This window comes from Eumetopias jubatus, unplaced genomic scaffold (assembly GCF_037043125.1).
Source record: "Eumetopias jubatus isolate StellerSeaLion01/CBP00866 unplaced genomic scaffold, mEumJub1_p1.0 scaffold_7, whole genome shotgun sequence".
Taxonomy (NCBI): domain Eukaryota; kingdom Metazoa; phylum Chordata; class Mammalia; order Carnivora; family Otariidae; genus Eumetopias; species Eumetopias jubatus.
Genome location: NW_028274813.1, coordinates 883,263 through 902,574, shown reverse-complemented (window position 1 = coordinate 902,574; position 19,312 = coordinate 883,263). Strand labels below are relative to the sequence as shown.

The following is a 19,312-nucleotide window of genomic DNA, read 5'->3' as shown; positions in this document are numbered from 1 at the left end:
GAGGGGGCGCGCGGGGAGGGCTCACCCTGGCAGGCGCGCGCGGAGACGCGGGGAGGGCCCGGCGAGGGGCTCCGGGGGAAGGAAGCGCCCGGGGGAGCGCGCAGGGCCGACCGCCGGGGGCCGGGCGCGCGGAGGCGCGGGGAGGGCCGGCCGGGTAACGGCCGCGCGGTGGGCGGTGGCGCCCGAGGCCCCTCCCCTGCCCGCGGCCGCTCCTCCTCTTCCTCTCCCGCCCGCGCCGCGGCCCTCGGTCCCTGCGCGGCCTCGGCGGCCTCGGCGGCGGCGGCGGCGGCGGCCCCTTTAAACCGCCCGCCCCCCGCCCGCGCCCGCGCCCCGCGCCCCGCGCCTCCGCCTCCAGGCCCCGCGCCCTGCGCCCCCGCGCGCCCGGCCCTCCGCCGCCGCCGGCCCGGACATGGCCGCCAACATGTACAGGGTCGGAGGTAAGGCCGCCGCCGCCCGCCGCCCGCCGCCCGCCTTTATGCGCCGCGGGCCCGGCCCCGGCCCCCCGGCCCCCCGGCCCCCGCCGGCCGCCCTCTGCCCCCGACCCCACCGGCCGCCCGCCCCCCGCCCCCGCCGGGCCTCCGTCCTCAAACCGCCGCCCCGGGCCCGCGCCATCCCTCCCCCCCACCCCCTCAACACCCCGGCACCCGTCACCGCGGCCCGGGCCCCCGGCTCGTCCCTCCCCTTCCCCCATTTTCCTCCATCCCCTCCCCCACCCGCTCCGCCCGCCGCGCCGGCCGCACAGCCCCCCCGCGGCCCACTTCTGGTCCCCTCCCTCCACCTCTCCACCCCTCCCCCACCGCAGGCCCGCCCCAGCGCCGACCATCCTTCCTCCCACCCTGGCGGCCCCCCCGCCTTGCTGCACCCCCGCCGCCTTCCCCTTCCCACTCCATCTTCTCTGAGCAGCCTGCTTCTCCACCGCCACCTCGGCCCCGGCCCTGCTCGCCCCGGCCCGCAGCCCGAAATGGCCCCTGGCCGGGCCCCAGTGGGGGCCAGCGGGTGCTGGTGGCCGAGCTGGCTCCCGGGAGGGGGGGCGGTGTGCTCTGCCCACCTGTTGGGGGCCCGGCGCAGGAGCTGGGGGGACAGGCTGGGCAGCGCGGAGCATCCTTGGGCCTGCGGGGGCTGAGCTCCTGGGGCTGGGGCTGGCCTGAGCCCCCACTCCCCCTGAGCTGAAGCACATGGCCTTGGGAGGTGCTGGCTGACCTCCTGGGACCAAGATTCGGGGCCGTTGGGGTGTGCAGGGGTGGCGAGCCCCATGCTCTGGGCCACATTCCTCCCCGGGAGCCCTCAGCAGCTGGCCGGCTCACCCTGAGCACACTTCTCCTGCACCCCCAAACTTTTCATTACTTTCTGTTGCCCCAGCCCAGCAAGGAGGTACTTTGCTAGGGTTGGGGAGAGGTAAGGAGTTCTGGGTGGGGATGGGGGTGGTGCTGAGTTGGCTGGGGCCCTGGGGGCTTCCCTCACTTCCTCCTTTGGTTTGAGTCCTAGGAAGCCCCCAGCTTTGGGCCTTGCCCCACTTTGTGCCTTGGGGTCCTGGGCCGGTCCTCAGTTGGCTCCTCCACAGGGGGTTGGGGTACCCTTACTGTTCCCCTTTTCCATTGGTGCCCACCATCTCTGAGACTTTCAGACGCTCACTGGCTCTCTGGCGGAGTGTGTCAGGGGTGAGAAGACTCTAAGTCACATCTCTGTCCCAGTCTGCCCTCCTCACTGGCTGGCTGGCCCCCCCGAGAGCCTGGGACTCACATCTCCGGCCAGCCAGGCCAGCCTTGTGACCTTGGGCTTGCCCTCATCTGTGTAGTGGGTCAGCACAGCACCCGCCTGGCCGTCAGGCTCTCCCCTGCCCTCTCTGGCTCAGGGGCAGTCATGGGAATGGGGGCCTACACCCCACTTAGCAGCAGGCCCCTAGGGGACAGATGTGGGCAGTAGGCAGGGGTGCAGGGGCCCTGCCAGGGAGGGGCTGTTCATCTCCCACTTTGGGGGCAAGGCGGGAGTGTCACCGCAGAGGTCCTTTCCCCAACACACTGTCAGGGAGGCACCTTGACAGATGCCCAGACCCCAGGGGTGACTTCACCTGCCTCCATACCCCAGTAGCCACCAGCCCCTTCCTCAGGCCCCCTCCCCCCACTGCTGTGGCTCAGGGCTCCTCCCTCTCTTCTGTTCCCCCTCTCCGTGCCCGCTTGGAACCACCTTTCTGCAGTGCAGAACTCCTCTTTACTGGTGGGAGGCCACAGCTCCCGCTGACTGTGACAAGGCCCTGCAGGTCCCCAGCCCACACCTGGTCCCCACGTGCTGTCTGGGCCAGGAGGTCTGTTGAATAAATGAAGGCATGATCATCAGAACAGGGGCACCCAGCTCCTGGAGGGCGATGAGAGAGGGGCCTGGCAGGGTGGTGGGCTGTGGGCCCCTGGGCATCGCCTTCCCTGCACGGCGCTGGCGGCCCTCCACTGGCTCCCGCCTTCTGGGGTAGTGGGCTTGAGCAGAGCCCCCACCCAGGCCATAGGCCCTCTTGCTGTGTGGGCTGTGCTGCTTGGTTTTTAGGCCTGTCTGGCTGAGAACTTGGCGGGGCCTGACCACCCCCCAGACCTTCCTTGCCTCAGTTTCCACAGTGGACGAGGATCTTCTCCAGGAGAGGCCTGGCCTGCCCCACGTCTGCTGGTCCCCCCTCTGAGCTCCGCAGGTGTGACCACAGGCTACCCCTCGGAGCACCCTAGGGGTCTCTGTAGAGGAAGCTGCATTGACTCGTGGCTTGTGGATGGGGACTCGGGGACCTGGCAGGGCTGGTGGTCATGGTGGGTGGGGAGAGGGCCGGTTGGCATCCTGCCCCTCGGTGCGGCTTGCTTAGGAAAGGGGCGCTAGAACACGTGCCCCTGTCTCTCAGAGCTGATTGCGGCCCGGGGTTTGGCCCCGTCTGGGCAGCTCTGGTCTGGGGGAGTGCTGCAGGGATGTTCTGAGAAGGGGGCACCCCCCCCCCCACCTTCTCATCTCCACTCAGGACCCTAAGGGCAGAGCCTTTTGCAAAGGTGCCGGATTCGGCGAGGGAAATAAAGGACGCCAGCTAGATGTGAATGTCACATAAGCGATTTCTGAGTCTAACTACGTCCCAAATATTGCAGAGAACATACTTACGCTAGAAAACTCCTAGCAGAAATCCAGCGTTATCTGGGCGTCCTGTATTTTACCTGGCAGGCTGCTCCGAGGCCCTGCCAGGACGCCTGGGCGGGGCAGAGGCCCGGTGGCCGCCTTGTGCCAGCTGACCAGCTGGGTGGAGTGGGTCAGCCTGGGAGGGGACGGGGCCTACTTCTTCCCAGGGAAGTGACCTGGCTGCCGACAGAGGCCTTCTGTTGGCGGCTCCGAGTGCGGCAAGGCGGGGCCCGGCTGTGGGCGGCAGGGTCAGGGCGCACAACTCTGTTCCTCTGGGGTCTGTCCTCCCGAGGCCTCGACAGGCTTCTGGGGCGGGCGGTGTGCCGCAGGCACCGTGGGGTGAGTCTTCCTGGCGCACGTTTCACACAGAGGTGGGAGGAGGGCTTCGGGGCCGCGAGCCACCTGCCAGGACGCTCGCTGCTGGACAGACTGTAACCATTTCCCTTGGGGTTCCCCCTTTTTCCTCTCATTGCTAGGAGTTCACACCCATTCTTTTGGACGGTAATTTGCTTTTTTTAAAAATGTATTTTAAAAAGGTGACAGGAGTACGCCAAGGCTCCTGGCCGCTGGGCAGAGTTCCTCGGCCATGCTCTGAGTTCTGTGCCTCTTGCGGCCCCGACCTCTCGTCAGACACACTTCTGTTGCTTTTTGTGTGATTTAAACTTTTGACCAGGTGACAAGTCCACACCTGTGAAAACCCCGAACTTGTAAAGGCCGGTGTCGGGACAGCGCTCAGGGCCCCCTGCTGCGTCTGCGGCCCCTTGTCTTGTCCCTCGTGTGGGCTCTCAGCGGCCAGCCCGCGCTGCCTTGGCTTCCATGTCTCTTCTGAGAGGAGAATTTGGCCATTAAACTCTAGGATTAATAAAAAAGAAGCTGTTGATCAAGGAGTTGGAGTAAATGGTCCAAAGAAGGGAATCCCTCATGCCTGGCGCCTCTGGGAGGGGCCGCCAGCTCAGAGCAGGACTCCGGGTGTCTGGGGGTGTGGATGCGGGGCTGGCCACGCTGGGCTGGTGGGGGGCCTTGGGGGCGGGGCGGAGCGGTGGCCAAGGGGCTGCACTTGGCCTGTCCTGCAGGATTCTGGTGCTCTGCTCCCAGGGCCCCAGCCTGCCGGCTCTGCCGAGTTTCACGCTCTGAAGGGTCCCGGCTTCCCTGGGACCCTTGTGTCCCCCCGCCCATCCGGTAACAGACTTGGGGTGCAGCTTTCCCAGGGCTCCCGAGGGCTGTTTGCGCAGATGGAGCGGGGATGGGAGGGGGTCTGGGCTGGGCTCTGAGGACGCTGCTAGGTGCTCCAGTCCCCACTGCCTGCCCTCCCCACGCGCAGGGTCCAGGTTCTTGGGGCCAGCAGGCCTCCTCCCTCCTCATCAGTGCGATAGGGGTGGGAGCTGTGCCGCTTCTCAGGGCCCTTGCGGCCCCGCCCTGACCCTCAGCTGCCTGGCAGCCCCCGGGCTGGCCCCTGGCTCTGCGGTCTGAGGAGATGATCCTTCTAAGCTCTGTCTCGCTGCTTAGAACTGCTTAACGGCTTCCGCGGAGCAGAGTGTCCAGTCCAAAGCCTCGTAACCCGCCCCGCCCCTGTGCAGTGACCCTTTGCAGGCCCCCAGGCACAGGGCTGGCCCTGTTGGACAGCCCCCCACGCCCCGCCCTCTGCAGGGCAGGGCTTCCCAGGGCGCCCCTGTGATGGGCCGGGAGAAGCCTCAGAGCCCGCGGTGGGCCACCGTGGGCGCAGTTCCCACTGACCCTTCACTGGAGGCAGCAGAACCGGCAGGATCTTCAGAGAAGGGGGGGTGGCAGAGGAGGTCTGGGTGGGAACAGGGGAGTGCCTTCCAGCGCGTGTGTCTTCAGGAACGTGGGGGACCCTGCCCCACTCAGGCCCCAGTGTCTGTGAGCCCTCCACTGCCTGACCACCTGCCCGAAGTAGACCTCGGCCTCTGCCTCTCCGGCCTGCGTACCCCCCCTGCAGGCAGGCTCTGCTCCCCAGGCTTCTGTGGGGACGGTGATGTGGCCACGCTGCTGGCTGCCCTTGCAGGGCTGTCCACTATATTCTGGGTGACAAGGTCCCCTTGTGCCCCAGCCCAGTAGGGTGTGTGGGTGGGAGGCCCGGCAGGTGAGGACAGGGCGAGGGTCCCTGCAGGAGGGTGGCCAGGCCCTCGGCTTGCGGGGGCGCCTAGGTTTAGCTGGTAGAAGTGCTGGGACCCCCGTGCACCGTCTGGGAGCTGGTCCTGCAGACAGGAGTCAGGCCTCCCCCGGTGTCCTGTGTTCCAGGGCTGTGTGCCCAGCCCTGCTCTGCCCCTGCCAGGCTGGGGATACTGGCCCCTGCTTGTGTTCCTCTCGACTCCATCCCTAAATTTGAAAAAAAAAAAAAAAAAAAAATGCTAGGCCTGCAGGTGTCCCCACTGTGGAGGAGCAGAGGGGGAGCCTGGGGCTGGGGGGTTCCCGTCCCCAGCAGAGCCGGTGGGAGTGGCTTCTGGAGGGATTCTGACAAGTGGGGCGTGGTGGGCGGGTGGTCGTCGGCCGGGCCCTGCCGTGGTGGGCTGGCTATGGTTGAGCTATACCCGTGTTCTCGTGGGACCTCCTGTTGTCCCCCACCCCGGCTGCGCATCGCCCCTGACCCCGTGGGCTAGTCTCCTTTCTGTGACCGCTCTCTGCCGCGCTGGCTCTGCTCTCGCTCGGGCACCATCCCCGTTACTCCTGCGGAGCGCATACCCCTGCCTCTGCCTACTCCCCACCTTGATCTGTGACCCAAATCAGGACTCCGGGCACCTGCGCCGGGCTCTGAGACTCGCATCCCCGACGAGCAGGTCCCCAGCTGAGGCCGGAGGAGGCGACGCCCTGCCTCCTGGTCTCATTCCACACTGTGAGCAAGGGCCCTTCTCCGCCTGTCCAGCAACGTGTGTTGCACATTTTTGTCCTTTTGTTGGAGATTTCGCCGTTGAAATGGCTGGGGCACGCCTCCTGAGGACACCTGTGTCAGGAGGCTTCCTTCAGGGGCCGGTTACAGAGCGGCTGGCCGGAGCTCGGAAGGAGCGAGCCCGCTGCGCACACTAAGGTGTCTCTGAGCAGAAACCCGCACGGCACCGGGTCACATGTTGATCAGGCGGGCCACCCTGACCCTGTGTCCTCCAGGGTTGTAGCTGGTGTTAGCGGGGACTGTGTGCTGAGCGCGCGCCGTGTGTGCGGTCTTACCACTTACAGTCAGGCCTGCTGGAGTCGGCCCGTCTGCCGCACGCGCTCCGTGGGTACAGCCCTGGGTTCTGACAGACGCGGCAGTGCATCCTCTGCGGCGCTAGAGAACATTCCACAGCCCCATGAGCTTCCTTGTCCCGCGCCCCCCCCCCCCCCCGGGCCCCACCAGCCTCCGCCATGCAGAACGTCCTGGAAATGGAGGCCCCGGACGCAGCCTTCCAAGTCGGCCCCGTTCACTGTGTGTGCCATGTGCCATGTCCGACACTCTCGCGCATGTCCGCAGCCGGTGCACGTTCGGGCTGGTCTCCGTCCGCTCAGGCCGCCTCAACACCGTACCACATGCCGCGTGGCTTGTAAACAACACACTGATGTTCACAGCCCCAGAGGCCGCCTTCCTGGGTGAGCGGATCCTGGGGTCGCTCCTGAGGGCCCGGATCCCACGCATGGCACCTCCCAGGGGCCTGCCGCCTGGACCCTCACGGGGCGGAGGGGTAGGGTTTTGGCGTGCGTTTTGGAGGCACACAGATGGGCAGATCTTGGCGGGGCCATCTTCGGTTTCTGGTGACGACGAGGAAAGCCAGTGTGGGCTTCTGTGCTGATTCTGTGGAGACGTCCTTGTTTCTCAAGGATGAAAACACCCAGGACTGGAGTTGCTTGGCCGGACGGCGAGTGTACCATCTCGCATTGCGGCTGACAGCGCCTTGGGCCCTTGCTGGCCCTTTCTGGTGGCCAGTGGCCCTGAGTTGCTCCTCACGTGTGTGCACATGCCTTTTCCCTTTTTAAAACTTGGGTTATTTGCTTTCTTATTGTTGAGTTTTGAGAGCTTGTTCATGATTCTGGGTTTCACGTGTGTGCTTTGCAGATTTTTCTCTTTTATATAATTTGTGCATTTTGCGTAGCTAAGAAACTTGCTTGATTTAGGTTCACAAAGATTTTATTCTGTTTCTCACAATTTTTGTAGTTTTGTGTTTCAGTGTTTTTTTTTTTAAGATTTTATTTGATAGAGAGTAAGAACGTGTGTGCGCGTGAGCAGGGGGAGGGGCAGAGGGAGATGGACAAGCAGACCCCCTGCTGAGCGCGGAGCCCAACACGGGGCTCAGTCCCAGGACCGGGAGATCGTGACCTGAGCCGAAATCAGGAGTCAGATGTTCAACTGACTGAGCCTCCAGGCGCCCCCCCGTGGGTTTTACTTTGAAGTTTGTGATGCGTGTTAGGTTAGGTCTTGTGTGAGGTAAACTGTGAGGCTCTCACTTCTTTCTGCATGTTCACGAACGTCCTGTGGTCCTTTGTCATTTGTTGGAATTTTGACTGTCCTTTCTCACCGGACGTGCTGGCTCCGTCGGATCAGTCGCCCACGTGTCTGCGGTTCCTGCCGCGGGTTCTCCGACCTTTGCCCCATTCATCCTGCTGGCTGTGATGTCTGGATCTCCCGCATGAGGCTTAGCGTTGGCTTGTTGGTGGGGTTTTGATTGGGATGGTGCGTGCTGTCGTGTAGGTCCGTTTGCGGAGAGTGGACACCTGCAGCTTGGCGTCGTGTCCTGCACACAAGAGCTCCGTGAGACTCCTGTCTCAGTGCCCGCAGTAAATTCTCTCGGGACGCAGCCTCGCCGGTGCAGTTACAGGCCACGTGATGGCTGCTTTTGAGCCACGATGGTGGGCTGAGTGGCTGCACCGGGGTCACCTGCGGCCGGTCGCCACGCCACCCCGTGACTCCCGCGGACACGGTCGTGCCTCGGCGGCGCTTGGAGCCCCATGTGGGCCTCCATGCTGGGACGCCCCATCCCGGAAAGCAGGGAGGGAGCGTGCACTTTGACCCTAGCGGTGCAGGCAGCACAGTTCGTTGGCTGGGGGGGGGGGGGGTAAATGCTTGTCCATGGGGGTGCATCTGCTGTGCTGCAAGAGCACGTGTGTGTGTGTTGGCTCCACCGCGTTTCTCCTGCTCTCGGGCAGATAATGGGCAGGAAAGGTGGGAGGTTTACAGCGGAGCGTCTCGTCACGGCTGAGCTTCTCGGAAGTAACTGAAACACGCTGCCGTCCCCGCCTCCGGACCGTCATTGATCAGCCAGCAGGGCGGCCGCTTGTGGATGGGGACGTGACCGCGGCAGTGCCGACGGGCTCACTGTCGCATGCGGGGTGGCGCGAAGTCACATAGGAGTGGGCCCCGAGGGGTGTGCGTGGACCAGCTGTACCCGAGCGAGTTTGTGGGTGGGGTCTGCTGGCACGTGGCAGTGGGCCTGCTCAGACGCTGTTCTTGGAGGGGAGCCGCCGTGGGCCACGGCCAGAGACCATCCTGCCCCGGCCGTGTCTCGGGGGCCCGGCTGGCACAGGTGTGAGGCTCCCGATGGTGCGCGTGCTCAGAGCCATTGTGCTCCTGGCCGGTGGTTTGTGGGGAGTGTTTGAGTCTCTCCTGCCTCGTGGAACCTGTGGGCGACACGACCTCCTCTGACGTCGTGCACCTCACTGTCCTCAGCTCTGTGGATTCTGACCCCAAGTAGACACCAAGGGTCTTCACTTGACTCGCCCTGCCATGCAGCAGCTCAGGGGTTAAATTTTGCTGCGATTTCTTAAATCCGGGGCAAAAATTGAAACTCTGGGGAAGGAGAAGGACTGCTGCCACCCACCACTTTCCCTGTGTGCCCGTGGAAACTAGTTCTTGGCGGTCCTTGCCGACCGTCCTCTGTGAGGCCCTGTGTGATTGCGCGCTTGCCCCCAAGCCACGCTTACTTACACCTGGTGAGGCCATCGTGGCGACAGCTAACCTCGTTCGAAGCTCAGGCTGCCCTGTGGGGTGTTTGCGCGGTCGAGGCTACAGCGGGAGGTGGAGCTCAGCCGACCCCCGCAGGGAGGGACGTGGGCCTCATCGAGGGCTGCAGCAGGCCCTCCCGACCCGGGCACTCAGGGGGCTCGGTGGTGACTGTCGGCGCCGCGTCCACCGCAGGCCCCTCGCCATGGCTGGTTATGGCAGCAGCGTTCAGGCCAAAGTCAGCAGAAGGAGAGAGCACTCCGGTCAGGGCCCAGGCCTCTCCCAGGGATCCACGGACAGCACGTGACTCTCTGGACGCCTGCCCGAGGCGGCCACATGGTCACGATGTTGTTGACACACTCAGTGGTTTTCTCATCGGACGCGAGGATGAGACGCGTCGGCTGCACCCCATGTCGGCACTAGTGGGCATCACGGTCGGTCTGCATGGCATACAGCACTGGCCTTGGACCCCAGGGACGCGGAGGGTCCTCCCCCCAAAACCCCTCGGTTCTCCTCCTCAGTGGACGGGTGTTGTTCTGAAGCTCTGCGGCCGGTTCTTATGTCTTACTTGCCCGTCATCGACGGAAGGCGTGTGCAATACTGTGTTAATCCCTGGGCGGAGCCTCCTGCCCCTCGGGCCCCAGGCCCTTGCTGCCTGGTCTGGCCCCAGACCAAGTGAGCCTGCGTGCGACCCCGCGTGCGGCCCCTCAGCCGTCCTGTGTGTGCAGCTCTCCCTTCTCCCCCCCCCGCCCCGCTGTTTTGTCTCTTCCTTCTTCCCCCTCCCCCGCTGTTTTGTCATTCCCACATCTCTGCACAGGACCGTGGGTCTTACAGGTCTGTCCGTCTTTGGTGAAAGGGATGCTCCTCGGCGCTCCTGTAAATGGTGCTGCGTGTGTCCCATGAGCTCGCCAGACCCTCACGAGTTTCCTTCGCTTCCGTGGAGACTCTGGGGATCTCTGCGCATGGAGAGACCCGCCCGGGGTTGTGCCTGCTGTGTGTCGTTTCTCTTCCTCGTAGGACTTGGCGGTGCATGCGGCAGAGAGAGCCTCCCGTATCCCTTCCTGGTTGGGAGGAGTGCGAGAAGTGCGGTGTTAGCCGTAGGTGCGCCGTGCACCTGTGGCGGGAGTGACAATGCTCCCTTTACGTTCCAGTTTGCCGGAGAGTTTGTCAGCACCGCATGTTTCTCCCGCATCTGCTTGGACCGCTGCACGGCCCGCCTTCCTCCTTGCGCTGCTGTGATTCTCGATGTTGAGCCAGCCTCGTGTTCTCAGATGGATCCCGGTGGCTGCGATGTCTTGCCCATTCCCTTGCATCTGTGGGGTTCCCGCGTGGTCTCTGCGTCTGCTCTCGGCCCAGCGGGCGTAGGCCTGGTGTCAGGTCCCCCTGCGGTGTTGGCGGCATTCACCAGGGCCGCCGCCTGGGCCTGGAGGGCCACTTTTTCTTTCCTTCTTTCCTTTCTTTGTTTTTGTTTTTACTTTCTTGGTTGCCATTGGAAGGTTTTTTACATTTATGAGCCAATATCTTTTTTTTTTTTTTCAGATTTATTTACTTATTTTAGGGAGAGCACAAGTGGGAGGAGGGGCAGAGGGAGAAGCAGGCTTCTTGCTGAGCAGGGAGCCCGACATGGGACTTGATCCCAGCGTCCCGGGATCACGACCTGAGCCCGATTTCTTCAACGGGGCAGTGTTACCTGTTTCTCCGGGGTGAGCTTGTGGGGTTTGTGTCTGTCCGGCCCATGCCTCATCGCATCTGAGCTGCCAGACCTCCCGGCACAGAGCGTTGCCCACGCTGGTTGTAGTTTCTCTCTCTTCTTTGTCAGCCCGACCTGAGGTTTATCGACTCACCGCTGGTTTTCGTGAGCAGCTTTGGTTCCTTTGGTTTTTCCCTGTTGAGCATGTTTTCATGTGCACTGGTGTTTGCTCGGCTTTCACTGTGTTGTTGTTTTGCTAGTTTTCCCGTCTACTAAAGCATAACCTATGAGAGCAGCCAAACCCACTCCTCAGAAGTGCACAGTTCTGGGAGTGGGCAGGGCACTCGCAGGGGTGGGACTGCCCACCAGGACAGCCAGGACACGGGCTCGGAGGCATTGGCAGCACCACGTCAGTGCGGTGGGGCTTCTCCTGGGCTGTGACCAGGTTAGACGTGAATAACAGCCTTTGTTTAATTGGTTCCTTGGTTTCTTAGAATGAAGGTTTTGAAGAGTGATGTAACTTTGTATAAAAGCGGCGTTTTGAGTAATGATTTATGTGATAAAATTCACGCATCCTGAGCATGCAGTTCACTGAATTTTCGTATTTCAAGAGCTGCACGGCGTCACCACCGTCTGTGTTTAGAGCGTTTCCACTGCCCTCAAGCCAACCTCGTGCCCGTCAATGGTCCCCTCCTGTAGACCTCCCTTTTTTCAGCTACCCTATGAGCACATCCCTCTGAGCACTGTAGCCATGGTCCCTGTGGGTTCTTAGTCTCTGTGAGGGCACAGCCACGTCTGAGCCAGCTGTGTCCTCAGGCAGCGCAGGTGAGCCCCAACAGGTGCAGGGCAGGTGCGCAGGGCAGGTAAGCCCTGACAGGTACCGGGTAAGTGCACACAGCAGGTGAGCCTTGACAGGTGCAGGGCAGGTGCGCAGCCGCAGCAGGGGGCAGATGCCTGTTTAGGACCTCTTTTGGGGTTGGAGCTGGCTGAGGCCCTTCGGGAGAGACTGCTCGGTGTGGGCGTTTGGCTGTATCCAGGCCTTAAGTGGGTTCCAGCTGAGACGAGCTTCCTGCCTGGCCGTCCCCTGCAGAACTGTCCTGGGGAGGGACTGCAGGCCTTCTGTGTGGGCACCAAGGGGCAGGGGGGAGGTGTTCCTGGTGCAGACTGGTGGGGACTGCAGCCTGGCCTTTTCCTGGCGCTGACTCCCCCCCACCTGCTCTGAACTACCTGCAACATCAAGGCGTCAGCCAGGCGGCCAGGCTGACAACTGGGTGGCCTCATGGCTGTTCTGGGCTTTCCGTGGGAACTTGCCAGCCTCCCACCAGGAGCCTCTTGGGAAATCTCGGGTGACTGCCAGCCACCCTGAGACAGAGCCCAGGCTGCCCACTGCGGAGCCAGAGGGATGCTCATGCCAACATGGCGTTCTGGGGGACCTGGCAGGTGGCGGCCGCACCTCTGGACCCCGTTCCTCTGGCACCTGACGCCGTCCCCATGCCACTGAGCTCAGCCTCCACCCGGGATGCTCAGGAAGCCCTGGCCTCCGTTCACTGCCAGGGGCACATGGGGCCGGGGGAGGAGGTGCAGGGGCCCGGCAGCCCCCCCACATGCTGACGTGGTCTTTGGGACTGCTGCTGGCCACGCTCGCTTGTCTGCCCACCAGCCTGCATGACTGGGGCCCACCTCTCAGGCCCGCAGCAGCCCCTGGGAAGCTGTCCCCCAGCAGAGGCTGCAGTCTGACCTGTACAGCATTTCCCAGGAGGGACAGAGGTCCTGGGGGCAGCCAGTGTAGGACCCCCGGGATGGCAGGGTGGCTGCAGGCCTCTGCCTGGGACAGCCCCCTCCCCCCCATCTTGGACCCGTGCCCAGCACCCACCAGCATGTCTCTGGTTCCCTCGGCTCCCCACCGAGATGGCGGGGGCACCCTCTCCTTCACTGCCTCCAGTTTCCTGGCCCCTAGACCTGAGCGTGTGGGTGTGGGGGGGTTGGGGCTCCCCTGGTCTCCGGGGCTCAGTGCTATGGGGTTTCACTCTCTACTCCTGTTTGCAGACTACGTCTATTTCGAGAACTCCTCCAGCAACCCGTACCTGATCCGCAGAATCGAGGAGCTCAACAAGGTAGTGTGTGCAGGCGTGCCTTGCAGGGGTGGGGCTGGGGTGCCTCCTGGGGCTTCAGGGCTGCCTCAGATGTTTTGGTCCATTTGTCCCCAGGGTCACTTGCCTAGACCTGGGTCCTTCTCCTTGGAGAGCTGGTCAGTGGAGTCCCTGCGGCCTCATAGAGGGGTGTGCTCTGCAATGCCCCGAGCAGGACAGGAGCGTCCGGCTGGGGGTTCCCTGCGCACCTGTTGTCTCTTTCCCACTCCCCGAGGCGCTCTCGTCCCCCTCACTCCAGGTGCAGAGGTGTGAGCCGCCGGCCACCCTCCCCACCTCTCCTGCTGGCCTCCTGATCGGAGGCGTTCTGGGCAGTGCCGGGGGAGAGGCCAGCAGGTCCTGCAGGGCCACCGCGGCCCCGGGTCAGCAGAGTCCCTGGCCCCGCAGCCCCTTTCCCTTGGCTCGTGTGGGGCGGGGCTGCTGCAGCTCCTCCCTGGGGAGAGACCTGTGGTCCCTGACTGGGCGGGGAGAAACCTCGCCGTGCTCCGTGAGGCCAGCCCTCGAGGAGCTGCTCTCTGGGACCTCAGGCTGGGTTGGCAGTGTGGCTGGGGATTTTTGGGGTCAGGCAGGATGGGGTGGGGCGATCAGGGCGCTGGTCCCCCGAAGATCAGCTGAGCCCTGACTCGCTGTCCTTGCTCACCGAGAGCCTCCTGTGGCACGTGCCACGTGGGGGGGAGGGGCAAGCCTGGGGCCATGTCCGGAGGTGGCAGGGCCAAGGGAAGCGCCAGGACGTCGGGGGGGGGGGGGGCCCTGCTGGGACGTGTGCCCTGCAGGCGCCTTGTTGGCGGGAACCCGCTGGCCGCCTGCCAGTGCCGGCAGGAGAAGGGGCGGGCGGCATCTCAGCTGGACAGGTGCCCGTGGTCACCCAGCCACCCGTCGGCACGTGCTGACTCAGGGACCCCTCCCATGGCAGTGGCGAGCATGGTGGGGGCAGCCACGGGCTGCCCCTGGAGTTGCCGCGGACGGTGGGTCTTGGGGCCAGGCAGGTGGCTGGAGGTGGCTTTCTTGAGCAGGCCAGCACAGCCCTGCCCCTCGCTCTGGATGTGACACCGAGAGGGCAGGTCGCATTGCCTGTGGCGGCCAGTGGGTGATAGTGAGGCACAGACAGAGCAGGGGCCCAGCCCAGCAGTGGCCACAACCCACGCTGGCATCCGCATCTGTGTGCCTGACCGTTACAGGTCAGGTCGGGGGTGGGTGGCTGGGGGACCCCGAGCGGTGCAAAATAGCCCCAGCAGCGGGCATTCCAGGCAGGAGGCCTCGGGACCCTCCTTGCACCAGAGAGGGCGAAGAGAGTGGGGGCTGCTGAGCGGGGCAGGGGTGCTGGCCCATAGGCATGGGCATGGGTCGGGCGCATCCTCGGCCTCCAGGCCTCACCGGCAGGCACAGTTCCAGTGGAGGCTGCTACGAGGTCAGTTTGCGGGCCCTCCTGGTGGGGCCACCCTGCCCACGGGCCCCTAGGACCCCAGGGCCCCTCAGGCACAGGAGAAACAGCCCAGAGGTGCTGGGCGTTCAAGGAAGGCCTTGAACATGGAAAGCCATGTCCACGCTCACAGAGAGGAGCTGGCGGACCAGCCACAGAAGAAATGAAGGGCCTGGCAGGAGCGCTGGTGCCTCAGAGAAAGGGTCCTGGGATGCGGCGGGGCAGCAGGTCCGGGGTGTGAGGGAGGACCCAGAGCTGTTGGCATGAATAGAGCCAGAGCCCGGGGTTAGCTGAGGAGCAGAGGGCCCCCGGAAACCCAGAGTCCAGCGTGCGGTCAGTAGGAAGTGCAGGAGACCAGCCCAGGCCCAACAACCAGGCCGGGTGGCAGGTGGGGGCTGGGCAGAACTGGTCCCGGGGGGCGGGGGCGGTGTCGGGGCAGAGACACCATGTTCCACCCCTTTTCTGTAAATGGAAAAACAGTTTGAGAGTAAGTCTTCTCTACAGACCGTAGCAATGGTCATGTTGCATTTGGGGCCTCCTTCCCTGAGGCCTCCTGCGAAGCCTGGCTTGTGTTAGCGCAGTGACCCTGGGCTGTCGCAGACCTTCAAAGTAGTTGTCACGGTTTCTTCTCAGAAGTGTGCTGGGTCTGCACGGCACTGGGGGAACTTGCTGTTTTGGAAGAAAAGGAGCAGGGACCTGGGGCAGGGGAGCTGAGGAGGTGTGGGGAGGGGTCTGGAGTGGCGGCCAGGCCAGAGGTGCCCAGAAGGCAGCAGAGGCCCGACAGGGAATCCTTGAATTTTAGATCGGTGTTTGGTTTGGAACATGGGATGTGGGAGTCTCAGAAAGGTACAACAAAGCACCGAAGGTAGACCATTTGGGGCTGTGGCCCCCACAGGGAGGGTCTGGGGACCTGCCCAGAGTGCCTGCCCCCGGCCCTGCATGTTGCCCTTGCGACAGGAGACAGTTGCCTGGATGTGTGCAGACCGCAGCTCAGGTGGGGCCCCTGAGAGTCCTGAGCACCAGTGGGGGGAGCTAATGGGAGGGGGAGTCCTGGACGTCCTGGGTCTGCAGGGCCCGGCCCGAGCCAGGCCTCACATGGGCTAGGCTGTGCAAAGCAGCACCCGTTCCGGGGGCCGGGGTGCAGGAACCCCAGCAGGGCCCGGGGGTGGGAGCCGCGGGCTGTGCCCTGCAGACACAAGGCTGCCGTCCCATCCCAGGGATGAAGTCCCGGTGGCCATTATGTCAGACCTCCCCCTCCACGCCCGTGTGGCCCTGACGACGGTCCTGGGTGCCCCTGGCCCGGTGGATGTGGCTCGTCGTCTGGAGCCCGGCAGGCAGTTTTTGGAACCGTTCCTAGGAGAAACTTTGTGATCTGGGATCTGTGGCTTGGGCAGCCTTGTGAAGCCTTTGGATGCAAGGTGTCCACAGGTCTGTAGCCGACATCATGACAAATGGTGTCTTTAGCGGTTTAGCGTCCGTGCACTGCAGACTAGGGCGCCACCCAGCATTGTGCCGCCCTCGTCTTGATAGTGGGTACAGAGTCTTCGTTCTCCCGATGGAGGGCCGTCGCTGTCGGGGCATGGCCCTGCGCATATGTGTCCCTGCACGTGTGTATTCCTGTGCGTGCGTGTGCGAGCATGCGTGCGTGTCCCTGCCCGTGTGTGCGAGCGCGTGCATGTCCCTCTGTGTGCGTGTGCAAGCACACGGGGCCGAGAGCTGGTCCTGCCTCCACTTCATGTCCATGTGTGAACAGTCCCCAGACTTCTTGAAAGCTTGCTGGCTTCGTGGAATTAAATAACTAAAACTTCAGGTTGCCACGACGATTTTGTTCGACGGTAGAAGTGGCCGCGTGCCGAGTCGTACAGAGTTGCGGCAGATCAGCCTCGTGTTACTGTTAAAGTTTTATAAGCCCTTTGAGTTGAGGGAAGGTCCATCCTTCCTGTGAGGCTCCGCCCAGCAGACTCCCTCCGCGTCCTGTTCTTGTCCTGTGTGTGGAGCTCTTTCGAGTCCTTAAAGGCGTCCCTGGGCCCTGGGATGGCGACCTCTTCCCCAGGGCTGGTGCGTCCACTGCTTGCTCCAAGCCCTCGTGGGCCACTTCTGTTTCTTTTTTTCAAGGCTGATTGACTTGGGAGAGGGAGAGCACAAGCAGGGAGAAAGAGGGGGGAGAGAATCTAGAGCAGACTCCCCACTGAGCGTGGAGCCCGACGTGGGGCTCGATCCCACGACCCTGAGATCGGGACCTGAACTGAAATCCAGAGTTGGACGCTCACCCGACTGGCCCCCAGGCGCCCCTGGCTGCTTCTGTTGCTGATACGGATCCAGGCCCCTGGTACCAGGGTCTGCTCGGGGTGTGCTGGCCTTGATCAGGCCCAGAGGGGTGCCGGAAGGCAGGTGCCCCAGAGGCCGAAGGCACGGCAGGCTTTGGCTGACCTCTGGGCACAGTTGTCCTTTCTGGTGGCCAGATGTCCGCCAGGTTCTGGTCCTGAGCAAGCAAGACCTGGGGGAGGGACACAGGGGCCAACAGGAGGGAACCTGGGCCGGCGGGCTGGGGTGTCCACCTGTGTCCACAGGTTGGCATCAGGGGTGGAGGGAAGACAGACCCGGAGGGTGGAGGTGCGCCGTGCTAATCCCCTCCCCAGGTCTGAGGTCCCGGGAAGCTGTGGTCCCACCCAGGTCCTGTCTGGGGCTGGCCCTGCGGGGAGCCGTAGGTTGGCGTGTTCCTCAGACCCTGCCTTGCTGTTGCAGACGGCCAACGGAAACGTGGAGGCCAAGGTGGTGTGCTTCTACCGCAGGAGGGACATCTCCAGCACCCTCATCGCCCTGGCTGACAAGCACGCCAGTGAGTTTTGGCCTTTCCGGGGGGCGTCCCACCCTGCGGCGGGCCCCACCTGCCCTGTGCCCTCCCCAGGATCGGCCCCCACCTGCCCTGCTGCCTGCTGGCTACAGGCTGAGGACACCCGGCCCGGTGTCGTTGCCCTGGGGCTTCTCTCTCGCATGGTTGATTTTGGGGAGCACTCCCTGGATGTTGCGGGGGTGGGGCCCTCTGCTGCTCCTGCTGACCTCACCAAAAGCCACTGCTCTTTGCGGCAGTGTGTTCAAAAACAAACTCCCATCTGTCTGCCGTTTGAACCTGAGTGTCAGAGCGTGGACGTGCAGGGACTCCCAGCAGCTTAGCACGAGCACCGGGATCCCCCTCCCAGTCTGGAGCCTGGCCTGTACCTGCTTCCACGCCCTGGGGTCCCACGCAGCTCCTCCAGCCAGCAGTGACGGGGGAGGAGTTCCAGAGCCCCCGTCCTCAGGGTGGGATCTGCCTGAGCCTGGGTGGGGGTTCTGGCCTCTGGGGGGGGGGGCGGCTCCCAGCAGGCGTGGAATGTGCCTGCCCCTGGTCCCCCAGGTGCTTGTCTACAGGGCTGTCCAGCCTGGGGACAGGTACTGTCCTCATGAGTTCATCAGGTATGTCTGGGCGGGTGCAGGCCCCACCTGGTCCTCTGGGCCCCAGGTCAAGGCAGGACTCGAGCCTGTGCCCCCAGCATGCTGGTGTGAGGGACTGGATACTCAGGCCATACCGGCCTTCTCCCTGGGTCCTGGAGGGGTTCGAGGCGGTCGGTCCAGGCCTGGGTCTCCCAGAGCCTCAGGGATGAGGGGGCGAAGCACTGAGGCGCATTTAAGGGTCCTCACCAGGATTAGCACAGCTCAACTGGGCCCCAGGACAGGCCCCTGCACCACACAGGGGTGGATAGCAGAGCTGGTGCTTGGCTGGCCGTGCCTGGCCTCCCAGGTGATACCACTGGGCGTCTCTGTGCTCGTGGGGGCTGCCGTGGGTCTGGGCCTCGGTTCGTTTTATGCCCTCCTCTGGTTTCATGGGCCACTGTGTGCTTGTGATGCAGGTGGCTCTGGGTCTAGCCGTAGATGTTGAAGCTGCCCACCCGGGGGAATCATGAGAGGTGGGACACGGGGGTCACTGTTGACTTGGGGTGTTGGTGCTTAAGGATCTCCTCACCCGTGTCCACTGCCTGGCCCAGAGTGCCGCGGTCCTCACCCCCGGGCCCAGAGTGGCCCCGTGGCCGGGCTCTCCTGCTGTGGGGCGCCGTGGAGGGCAGCTCCAGGAGGGCGCTGGGCTAGTGTTACGTGAAGGGAGCTGGTGGGGGGGCAGTGTTGCCGGATGGACCAGGTAGGAGCTGATGGGATGGGCGGTGGCCCCGAGGCCCCCCAAAGTGCTGCAGTGGGGTGCATGACGGGGTCCATCTCAGGGCAGGACCCTGCCTGCCCTTTCCTGGTGTCCCCGTGCTCTGTGAGGGCTTCTCTTGTCTTGTAGTGGTTTTCCCAGAAACCATGTTCCGTGGGGCCGTCTCGGCCGGTGCAGCCAGGGTGAGACGGGTCTGCCCTTTTGCCCAGGCCCCAGCCCGGCGTCAGGGGCAGGTGTGAGGACACTCTGGGGCGCCTTCTTCTGGCCAGAGACCAGGAGGCCACTGCTCAGGGAGGCCTCTGGCCCAAACAGCCCATCAGCTGACCAGGGCTTCTTCTGGGTCTGGGGGCCCGGGAGACAGAAGCCCCCGCCCTCCACTGCCAGGCCTCCAGCCCCAGCATCGGCTAGATGCCCCCGGGCCACATGGGTGACTCGCAGCAGTGAAGCCTTCCTGGGATCCTCCAGCCACTCTGCTCAGCCCTGGCCCCTAGTGGCCACGGCCCCCTGCCCTGCCCTTGCACACACACGTGCATGCAGAGCTGCCCCGAGAGCAGGGCCCTCTGGCCCTGGGAGAGCGGCAGGCACAGCTGACAGGCCCTCCTTAGACGCCCCAGAGTGAGCTGTGGGGGGCTCTTGGGGTGTGTGTCAGAGCTAGGTGGGGTGGGAGCACAGAGCCCCCCACTCGGAGCCCAGGACACACTGGATCCCAGAGGCAGGTTTTCTGTGCCGCCCCTGACGTGACTCCCTGGGTTCCTGGAGGTCGAGCACCACACACACTGCAGCGTCCACCGGGCCTGAAGGAAGGCTT

The 19,312-nt window shown here is 64.0% G+C and overlaps 1 protein-coding gene across 3 annotated transcripts in view; it reads left to right on the top strand.

Moving 5' to 3' along the window:
- Window positions 1–341: 341 nt before the first annotated feature.
- MTA1 (metastasis associated 1) overlaps window positions 342–19,312 on the top strand; it is a 33,356-nt gene continuing 14,385 nt past the window's right edge. For all 3 annotated transcript variants that reach the window (XM_088024412.1, XM_088024411.1, XM_088024413.1), the window contains exons 1-3: window positions 342–437; window positions 12,798–12,865; window positions 17,064–17,157. In XM_088024412.1, coding sequence (XP_087880538.1) covers window positions 410–437; window positions 12,798–12,865; window positions 17,064–17,157 — 190 coding nt within the window. In that variant the 5' untranslated portion in view covers window positions 342–409. The remainder of the gene's footprint in view (window positions 438–12,797; window positions 12,866–17,063; window positions 17,158–19,312) is intronic.